A 10524-nucleotide genomic window follows, 5' to 3' on the forward strand; every position below is an offset into this window, starting at 1 on the left:
GAAAGCAGCTCTCTTTTTGATGTTTGAGCTACTTTCAGCTCAAATCCGGCCTAGTATGTATGGCCGGGCAATGAGCGGTGAGCACTGATGCCCATTCCCGCATCATTGCCGGCCGCCAACGTCCATCATCCTGTTTGACAGGATGGGTGAATGGCTTTCCATAGTCTCCTACTATGAAAAGTCATTCACCCACGTGAAAATTGCTCAGTGTATATGCATTAAGATAATTTACGGCCAGCAATGCGAACATCATCGCTGGCCATACATGCTGGGCATAAAACACCCAGTGTGTATGGACCTTAATTCTATTAAAAGCCAACTGTACAACAACTAAAAACAGTGAGTGACACAGACAACTAGGAATTGCTGAAATTCAGTTTATTGAATAAAGTGATGCCGGATAAGACATTGTAACTCCAGCTGTCACCCTGGGAGGACCAGTTTATCTGTATTTGGACACCAGGGTAGAGGACACAACAGAGAGAAACTTGTCCCAGGCGGCTTGGGCAACAGGGGTGAACTGTGAAGTGAGGTGGGCAGCCAGGGTCACTTGAATGGAGTGAGACAGCAGCTGCAAGACAAAAAAAAATAGTAATTACAGTAATATCTAATACATAGAAATAATGTCTTTGTTATTAAGCATCATTTATGAGGACTAGTCATTGTATACAGATAAATGAAAAGTAACCTTGAATAATGAACATCAAAACTTGGGGAGATAAAGTAACAACTTCAAACTGTGATTTTACAGGCTGTGTTTGAAAACTACCAGGTACAAGCTGGTTGGTTGGTACTTTATTTACAAAGATGAATGCAACCCTTACTCTGAAGTTGCCAGGATCAACTCTGAGCTTCTGAGCATGAAGGTCACTGAGGGCGGACAGAGCACTGTCAATGTCATCCAGGTGGCGGGCAGCATTTCCAATGGCACTCAAAACCTTTCCTCCGTGGCTATGGAGATCCTTGGAGTCATGGCTCAGATCAAAATGGCTGAAGTAGGTTTTGGTCTGAGGGTAGCTCAGGAATAGTCTATATGGAAATTTACAATACAGTATGATTAATACTATTAACAAACATAAGAAAAAAGTGTCTGTGCTGATATGGGCCAATCAATTATTCTGCTATTCGCAAAGATTAAACTACCTTTTTAAATAAATAGTGTAGACTATATTAAAAATGACCTTGATTCCATTCTAAATTTATAAGGTTATGAACAATATTTTTTCTATGAAGTATGTGCAATATGTATGCAATAGGAAAATTCATCAGTTAGGCTCCTCTGATACATCTGATGTCCCATACTATGGGTGCAAACAACAAGATAACGTCCAATAAGCTTACAGTATTATTCTAGTGAATAGTGAGAATCAGGACAAGCAGAGGCTATGATGTTCTTCAAAAGAAATGTATTTATTTAATCTTTCAACGAGTGGATACAGGCAAACCACTAGTACAGATAAATCTTGCTTGTATCCACTCGTTGAAAGATGAAATAAATACATTTCTTTGACAGAACAATGTATCCTCTGCTTCACTGGACCTGGGTCCTCTTTATATTCAAATTTACTAGTTATACGTACCAATACTTATACAATTTAGGTGCCTCATCATTATTGGGTTGTATATATATATATATATATATATATATATATATATATATATATATATATATATATATACAGGAACAGAAGTGTGGCACTAAGCTCTTCTATCAGCAAAAAAACGACAGTACAGTGTCTTTGATATTAAGACACTGTACTGTAGTTTTTTTGCTGATAGAAGAGCTGAGTGCCGCACCTCTGTTCGTGTTTACCTTGCTTATACAAAGCTGTGAGGGTACCAGCGTCAGTTAAAGCCAATACCTTGGAGTGCCGGTCCGCCATACAAGTATATATATATATATATATATATATATATATATATATTCTTGAAGATTTGTTTGGCACTCCGGGTGGGTCAACGATGCCGTGGTGCCCTCCCAACAGAATAATATACATAGATTCCACAATACCTTGCAGGGTATTTTGCTAGGAATAAGAGGCGGCACTCATTGGACTTAAATTTAAGTCATTTGTATTGTGCAAAAAAAGTTAGTACATTTTCAGATAAGCGTGACAACGTTTCAAGACCCCTGGTGGTCTTTTCATCAGGTCTTTGAGCAATTACAGAGTGCAATATAACAAGCTTGTTATATTGCACTCTGTAATTGCACAGAGACCTATTGAAAAGTCCACCAAGGGTCTTGAAACGTCGTCACGCTTATCTGGAAATGTACTAAGTTTTTTTGCACGATACAAATTACTTAAATTTAAGTCCAAAGAGTGCCGCCTCTTATTCCTAGCACAATACCCTGCAAGGTAAAGGCTGAGGGTAGCAGGGCGGCACTTCAATAAGAATCGTTCCAGTGCCTGATCCATAAAAGTAGAATTACAGTACACTTACCCCACCATAGGAAGGATTCCAGATTGGCACTCAGCAGAAGAAAGAAATCAGTTTATTCCATGTGCATGATAAGATGTAACAGCAGCTGTCCCGACAGCTGTTTCAGCTGGACACAGACAGTTTTCTTCTTCTGGTGAGTGCAGGTATGGAATCCTTACTATGGTGGGGTAAGTGTACTGTAATTCTACTTTTAGTTGTACCCTGTCTCCAAGTGACTTTTTTGAAGTCCAGGGAGTGCCACCTATCCTTTCTGTTTGTCCGAGGATCCCAGGTCAGCTGCTGTCCATAGGAGTGCACCCAGGTATCTAATTTAATATATGCAAGTGTAGAGCCGGTCTTAGTATATATATATATATATATATATATATATATATATATATATATATATTATGCAGGGCAGTTGAATATATTATCAGACTATTTGTACTTTTTAATACTACAGTATAAAGGTAATAGTAAATATGTTAATAGTAAGAAGTAATCGTTACCTTTCCAGGGCCTCTGCTCCAATATCATCAGCATGGCCTTCCACCTGTGCCCAGATGGTGTTGATGGCGGCCTTTTCAGCTTGAGAGAAAACCATGGTTGCTTCAGGATCTGTGCTGGTGACTGGCAAGCGAATTATCTGCACTTTTAAAGAGGTAAAATAGCCTGACCTAAACACATTTCCATTAACTACCATTGTTACACCCATATTGTTATCTATAAAACATAAAATGGGTTGGGTTCCATACTGCCTGATATCAAGATATAGCTTTATCTCAACATACAATAAGCTCCGTAAGCACAATGATACAAGTAGCATATAGTTTGTGTAAGCTATCAGTGGGTTGCATGTCTGCTCATTCTAACAGCAAAAAAAAAAAATTTTTAGTCATATGTGCTTTCTGTTTTTAATATTCGCAATACAAAATAATGGGCCTGATTCAGATGATCATATGGTCATACTGCTGACGCAGCAGCGTTCCCATACTTGCTGATATTCATGCTCCCCTCTATGGGATGAGGCAGCCAGCTTGATGATGGAGGTTTGGTGGAGGGGTGGAGCAGAGGTTTGTCTGCAAAGTGTTTTCATCATGAACCTGCTCCTCATACACAACGCTGAGATGACCAATTCACCAGAAATAATGTTGTCTCCTGCTGGAGGTTGTCTGTGGCTGCAGGGGGGTACAGAGATATTGCAACATTCTCAGCAATTGCACCAACAGATGCTAGAAATGTCAACCACATGCCACCAAAGCCATTGCAACATGCTCAGCAATTGCACCCACAGATGCTAGAAATGTCAACCACATGCCACCAAAGCCATTGCAACATGCTCAGCAATTGCACCCACAGATGCTAGAAATGTCAACCACATGCCACCAAAGCCATTGCAACATGCTCAGCAATTGCACCCACAGATGCTAGAAATGTCAACCACATGCCACCAAAGCCATTGCAACATGCTCAGCAATTGCACCCACAGATGCTAGAAATGTCCACCACATTCCACCATGGCCCTGCAGAATGGCCACAGAAGCTGGTGACATTTTCATGCGTACGATATTACAGTCACATGCTGAGACATGCCCTAAAAATGTTCAAGCCACCGAATGGATTCTTCCTGTCAATCACTCCAATTACTCATTGCAAGCTGCATTGCAAAGGTACATGTGGGTGAGGGACCAGGCAAAGGGGTGGCCTTGCCTATTGTTGGCTAGCCCCCCTGCAGCCTTGCACCAGCAGTTGCTGCAACTAAGTCTGAATAAGGCCCTTAGTACGCAGTGGTCTTGACTACCTTTTGACAACCGCTACAGATTTCTCTATTAAAAAATGGTGTGGGAGACCTCCCTTACATTGATAACACCTTAAGTTTAGGCTTGCATAGAAAATAGTGGGGAGACAAAGAACATGAGGTGCCCCCAATTTCTAACTATGCAGCACTAAACTTGACCAGCCAAATTGTGTAACAGTTGGTGCCACAGCTGCCACCATAATGGGTGTCAGCAGGGGTTAAAGTGAGGGGGAATGGGGTGGAACTGAGTTCCACCACCTCTAATGGTGAGGTGGAACATTTTAACCTCCACATTGGCCCTGCACAGTAATTCTCACAGAAAAGCATTCTAGTTTGCAGGGGGATGCCAAAACCCTACCACTGGCCCTGTCTCTGTCTAATGGGGGATGGCGAGGGGAGGTAATTAGAGAAATGATTCCCCCACCACTGCATTACCACTTTAAGCCCTGGGTGTTAGGCATGCAAAACAATACTTGTATTGGTAAAAATACTGCTGAAGGTTTTGTTGTATTCTACAGTGTAGATTCTCAGCGGCTTTCCAGTAGTTTGTAAACCTGCATTGTCTGGACGGCTCCTGCAATATGTTCAGTCGCCACCCCGCCAACAGTTTGTTGCCACCCTGTAGCTCTCCCCTCACCTGGGATTGCAGTTCCAGGGCTCACACATGCATGAATCATGTGGCGTGCGTGCATGTGCAGAATTGTTGAAAGTCACCGACTAGGGATTTCCACACTTCAGCGATTACCTCTGAATCAGGTCTATAGATTGTCTAATGGTGTGTACACACGGGAGCGATATGGCTGCCGATGTTGCCGATATAGTGAACATCGGAAGCCATATTGCATATTAATTGTCGGCTTTTTAGGGCTAACGAGCCCGATGCGCTGCCGATGCGTGCTCCCAAATGAGCGCAAATCGGCAGCGATATAGTGAGGGCAGGCAAGGCTATATATAGTGTAAATTGTCCCTCTGCTGCATGTCGTGCTATGAGAGTCCCGATACCATCTGATCGTATCGGGACTCGCATAGCACCGTATATCGCCCCCGTGTGTACACACATAACAGTTGGTTTTATAAACAAAGGTAGATAAATACATAATTGTATCAGACACATTTAGCAGATTGTATATTTGGGAAAGCAACACTAGTCAGGTACTAAGAATGGACACTGTCACAGATTATTTAGCAGTGTATAATGTATCCTAGAGTTAGGAATTATTATTCATTGATGTAGGTATTAATAGTTTTAGTATTACATGATTTTTTTATTATATGTTCAAACATTTTATATAATACAATTATCCACATTTGTTTATACCAGCCTGTACGCAATGGTTACCACTCACCCCTTGCCTTTTTTTCTGTATCCCACTTCTGTTTAAAAAAGGGTCATTAAAATTCTAGATGCTAAATCTGCCTGTACTGTATGTAGATCTCTACCGTGTATATTAGAGTTTGTATGATATGATCTTAGCTACATCTTTAAGCAAATTGGGAACTTGATGATTACCTTGACCTGTTGTATGCATTACCATGTGGATCATTGGCATTTCTATCATGGGTGCAATGTGTGCATTGCCCACGTGCCTAGTCTAGGGGGGCCCACATTGCACACATTGTACCCGTTTTATTGCTTACCTTTCGTGCATTAGTGCAAGTGATATTAGTCTCCGGAACATGGTGGCCACCATGTTTCTGGTGACCTGCACATGTGCAGTAGACTCTGGCACAATGCCAGAGCTTAGTGCACTGTGAAAAGGAGGGGGCCCACCCAGAGACTGCACATGGGCCCCTTCCTGTATTTAAATGCCCTTGTTGTGTATTTTTGCAAAAGGAGTATTCAGCATGCAGGCCCTAGCTGTTGTGGAACTGAATATCCCAGCATGCCCTGCCACAGTTTTACCATGCCCTTCTATGGTGGGATACATAGTTCCACAAAAGCTGGTTGGGCTGCATGTTACATACCCCAGCATTACAAAACACATTCAAAATACGATTTCTTCGAAGTTGTGCAATAATATAAGGCTCACATCCCAGCAATTCATGTCTTTCCATTAATGCTGTGCTTATCATTTATTTACCAAAATGTTGCGGGAACACTGCTATTGTGCTTGATTTAGTATTACCAGTCTGTCTCCGAGTTACTTTATATATTATTATGCCAAATAAAATGTTTTCTCTGCTAATGAGGTTAATTAACACAGTTAGGGATGGTATATTTACCCGCACCAGTACCTCTAATAGTTACCTTGAAAAAGCTGTCCTGTGAGTGACAGCAAAACTCGTTGATGAACTCCAACCTGGGGACCTGCCTTGGACTTTATCCCCCCACCTGCTCATTCATCTGGACATTGTCCCTTCCCATCCCCCATTGGAGCGGACATTCCCCCCGTCTCCCTCTGCCCCATACCCATTTCTGTACAACGCACTTTAGAGAGGATTTTTTTGGGACCACAATTTTCTTGGAGCAACAGTCATCTCTTCCAAGTTCAAACGCACTTTAGAGAGGATCCCCACAAGCCAGCAGTCCACCACAGGACTAGGACACCTCCAGCGTCACTTTGGAATGCAATTGGATGCCATTCATCCACTTGTTTACCCCCTTTCCCCCACAAAGGGACCCTACTGGGAAACGGACAACCGGAGCAGGTTTAACATCATTCACCATCGGCAGGTTTCCCTTGCTTATTGATTTTAACTGATTGTTTTTTTAAGTGTTATATTGTACCTTAAACATTATTCATGTATTAAATCTATTTAATACTATTGGGTACAATCATTAATAATTGAGCGCTGCATTATTCTTTTTGTGCTTATTATACAGACCTAATAAGAATATAATGCTACAGGATGTAACAGATAAAATAAATCATTTATTAATTATTTCACTTCTAGCATGGTTGGGCATTTCTTATATCACATTGTACAAGAAAAAAGAAGCTGCAAGCATTAATTTGGGATTATCTGTATTTGGATGTAAGAACAGCAGACACAGCAGCGATGAACTTGTCCAAGGCAGCATGGGCGGTTGCATCAAAGTCAGCGGGAAAGTGAGCAGCCAGAACAACCAGGATGGAGTGAGAGAGCAGCTGCAAGACACATTTATATCAGTCATTATCACCTGAGGTTTTAAATAAAATGTCAGCAAGCAACAACAATAAACAATCATCTAATGCTGGGTACGCACTGTTCAATGTGTACCCAGAACCAGTGGCGGATTAGCCACGGGGCGATAGGGGCAGTCGCCCCGGGGCCCCCACACATCTGGGGACCCCCACACCCACCACCCCACTGCTGAGGTGGCATGTCATGGGTGGCAGGCAGCGTGGTCTGGTAGCGCAGGGAGGGTAGCGCTGGTGGGCAGGGGGCCCCTGCGGTGTATGTGAAGTGAGCAGCGGGGTCCCTGCAGCAGATGGGAACTAGTTACTAGTTCCCATCTGCTGCAGGGACTACGCAGCTCACTTCACATACGCCGCAGGGACAGTGGCGTAACTAATAAGTATGCGCCTCCGCCCCCAGTAGGGTTAACACCCACTCCCCCCTATGTGGTTAAGAACACACACACCACCTTCCCCCGTGCGGCCCGTGCCTCCTGCCTTGCGGATCCCGGCTGTCTTGCGGTTCCTGGCTCTCCCGGCTCCTGCTGCTTATTAAAAAAAGTGACATTCAGAAAATGGCTGCCCCCATACGAAGGACAGTTTTTGAGGATGCTAGAGGCGGCGGCCTCCTCTAGCATCCTTAAAAACTGTCCTTCGTATAGGGGCAGCCATTTTCCGAATGGCTGCCCCCATACACTTTTTTATAAGCAGCAGGAGCAGGGAGAGCCGGGACCTGCAAGACAGCTGGGATCTGCAAGGCAGGAGGTACCGGCCGCACGGGGGGGATGGGGGGGGGGGGGCAGGTGTTACCCCTATGGGGGGGGCACAGACCTTTTTGTCCAGAGCCCCCACACACCTTAATCCGGCCCTGCCCAGAACAACATCACGGCAGAAGAGACCCGTTGTGGAGCCATCATTGGCAAATGCATAGTACCACAGTGACCAACACTCAGAGAAATTTAGGAGTAACTTTGTTGTGCTGATGCAGAATATGACATCAGTTCTGCTAGATTGGTTCTAATTTTTGATACACAGATGTGAAACCAGAAAAATTAAAAAAAACCTGGCAACTGGTTGGGAGACAGATCAGTAATATACAGAGGGTAGAATGATGCTGAGGTTCCCGATTAATTGAGGGTACCCATTATCTCAAATACTATAGACAATTCAAATAATGTTTCCATTTTTGAATTCAGCAACCCAAAAATATACTAAATTTATAAATAAAAATGTTCTTGTCAATTAAATATATTTTTTGTTAGTCTTGGTATCAAACTGAAGACATTTATTAATCTTGTATCTCTGGGGGAAAAATATGTTATTTCTTAATCCTGTGTCTCACCTTGAAGTTTCCTGGGTCCACTCTCAGGTTGTATGCATGCAGATCACTCAGCTTGGACAGGGCTCCATCTAAGTTGTCCAGATGCTTAGCAGCATCTCCAAGGGCAGCGAGGACCTTACCACCATGGGACTGGAGATCGGCGGATCCGTGGCTCACATCAAAGTGGCTGAAGTAAGTCTTGGTCTGGGGGAAGCTCAGAAACATCCTAAAATACAAAGTCATCATTTACTAAAATATAATATATATTTAATAATTCAGTATTAAGGCACGTTTCCTTTTGTCTTTCAATATTCTTAACATGTTACAAGAATACTTTACATTATTTAACTTTTATCTATTAAACAAAATTTGATACTTGTTTCCTAGCACGGCGCCCATCGAATCGCTTACCACAAGGCATACGATGGTATGCGATGTCATGCGATGTTACGCGATGGCAGCCGATGCTATACAATTTTAAATTGTATACTATCGCATTGTATGCCATTGTATGCCATGTACAATGGTATACGACGGTACGTGTCCTCCGACCTTTTCATACCCCCACTATCTACTTCGGCATGGAGTTGATTTTATATAGTGTGGCGAGCGCAGTGAGCCTCGCGAGGGGACGCAGAATATATGAAGTAATCCGCATCCCCACGCGGGGCTCGCTGTGCTCGCCATGCTTCGGACTCGGTGGCTCGCTGCGCTCGCCACACTGTATAAAATCAACTCCACGCCGACGTGGATAGTGGGGATAGGAAAAGGTCGGAGGACGCGTACCGCCGCTCGCCACGCTACGGGTTGGCGTTGATAGTGGGGGTGGCGTGGGGGTGCATTTAACATTGTAAGCACCCATTAGGGTGCTTATACGATTAAAAATCATATAGGGGCTTATATAATTTAAAATCGCATCGCATCGAATCGCATGCCATACTCCCGCATGCGATGCGATGAGATGGAATACAACTTAATATTGTGGGCGTCGTGCTAGGAAACAAGTACCCAAAATTTTTTAATTAAGGTAAAATCTAAGGCACTTCAATTTTTCTTCCTAAATAAAAATAATCTATGTTACAATTAGAGGGATAATGCAGGTTCCATGTTACCTTTCCAAGGCTTCTGCACCGAGAGCATTCACATTTCCAGAGGCTTTGCCCCAAACGGACACAAGGGCGGCCTTCTCAGCATCAGAGAACGTCATCTTTCTGGTGTGTGGTTACCGAGCCGGAGCTGAAGACCTGAAGTGTGACCAGTGTCTGGGGTCACTCACGTTTTATAGAGGAAGGGTCAGCAATCCTGGCCCTGTGCCACCGCTATTGGTCAGTTCTGAGTTACACCCGAACACAAGTGCTGTGATTATCTCTCCTAGAAATGTGCTGCCTATGTACAATTATACTGAAGATCAGCTACATGAGACGGCATGTCAGGATGTGACACATGTTCTATGGAGATTGTATAGTAGGACATTTAGGGGCTGATTCAGACTTATCCGCTAATTAGTGAATTTGAAAATAGAGCAATTATTAAATAACTGCGCATGTATACCGTATACAGCACACATGCGCAATGCCAATTAGCTAAAGAAATGCGGTACTTATGTAGTAGCCGGGTGCCCAATTAGCTTACGTAAGGCACCGTAGGAAAATCGCATGTGATTTTTAGCGTGTGTTGCGATTGCAGGCGATGCGATGTGAATTTCCTATGTAATTTATTCACTGCTCTCTACCCTCGGACCATCGCATTGCATTGCACCACACCGCAAAATCACTGATCGCATGTAATTTTATAGGGTGCGATGCCATTGGGTTTGCTATACAATTGTATGAGATGCAATGATATTTAGGCACCCCCCCCCCCCACTATCCATGCCACCCCAAAGC

General features: G+C 43.3%; 2 protein-coding genes across 2 annotated transcripts; both read right to left on the bottom strand.

Moving 5' to 3' along the window:
- Window positions 1-362: 362 nt before the first annotated feature.
- On the bottom strand, window positions 363-3209 carry LOC146020363 (hemoglobin subunit alpha-5-like). The gene is made up of 3 exons (XM_083153421.1): window positions 2931-3209; window positions 825-1029; window positions 363-571 (listed from the first exon to the last, which is right to left on the bottom strand). The coding sequence occupies exons 1-3, from the start codon at window positions 3134-3136 to the stop codon at window positions 443-445; spliced, it is 540 nt and encodes a 179-aa protein (XP_083009547.1). The 5' UTR covers window positions 3137-3209; the 3' UTR covers window positions 363-442.
- A 3970-nt stretch (window positions 3210-7179) lies between these two features.
- On the bottom strand, window positions 7180-10260 carry LOC146019503 (hemoglobin subunit alpha-3-like). The gene is made up of 3 exons (XM_083152025.1): window positions 9751-10260; window positions 8660-8864; window positions 7180-7308 (listed from the first exon to the last, which is right to left on the bottom strand). Exons 1-3 carry the CDS (start codon window positions 9843-9845, stop codon window positions 7180-7182), a joined length of 429 nt encoding a protein of 142 aa, XP_083008151.1. The 5' UTR covers window positions 9846-10260.
- Between the last annotated feature and the right edge of the window lie 264 nt (window positions 10261-10524).

Source organism: Crinia signifera, chromosome 7 (genome assembly GCF_055691185.1).
Source record: "Crinia signifera chromosome 7, ASM5569118v1, whole genome shotgun sequence".
Lineage (NCBI taxonomy): Eukaryota > Metazoa > Chordata > Amphibia > Anura > Myobatrachidae > Crinia > Crinia signifera.

Excerpts from the sequence above, each read along its gene's own strand:
- LOC146020363 (XM_083153421.1), bottom strand. The coding sequence starts at position 3,136 with ATGGGTGTAACAATGGTAGTTAATGGAAATGTGTTTAGGTCAGGCTAT. Across the intron at positions 1,030-2,930 it reads GGAGCAGAGGCCCTGGAAAG|ACTATTCCTGAGCTACCCTC; the intron begins GTAACGATTACT and ends ATTTCCATATAG. Across the intron at positions 572-824 it reads TTGATCCTGGCAACTTCAGA|CTGCTGTCTCACTCCATTCA; the intron begins GTAAGGGTTGCA and ends TTTGTCTTGCAG.
- LOC146019503 (XM_083152025.1), bottom strand. The coding sequence starts at position 9,845 with ATGACGTTCTCTGATGCTGAGAAGGCCGCCCTTGTGTCCGTTTGGGGC. Across the intron at positions 8,865-9,750 it reads GGTGCAGAAGCCTTGGAAAG|GATGTTTCTGAGCTTCCCCC; the intron begins GTAACATGGAAC and ends TTTGTATTTTAG. Across the intron at positions 7,309-8,659 it reads TGGACCCAGGAAACTTCAAG|CTGCTCTCTCACTCCATCCT; the intron begins GTGAGACACAGG and ends TGTGTCTTGCAG.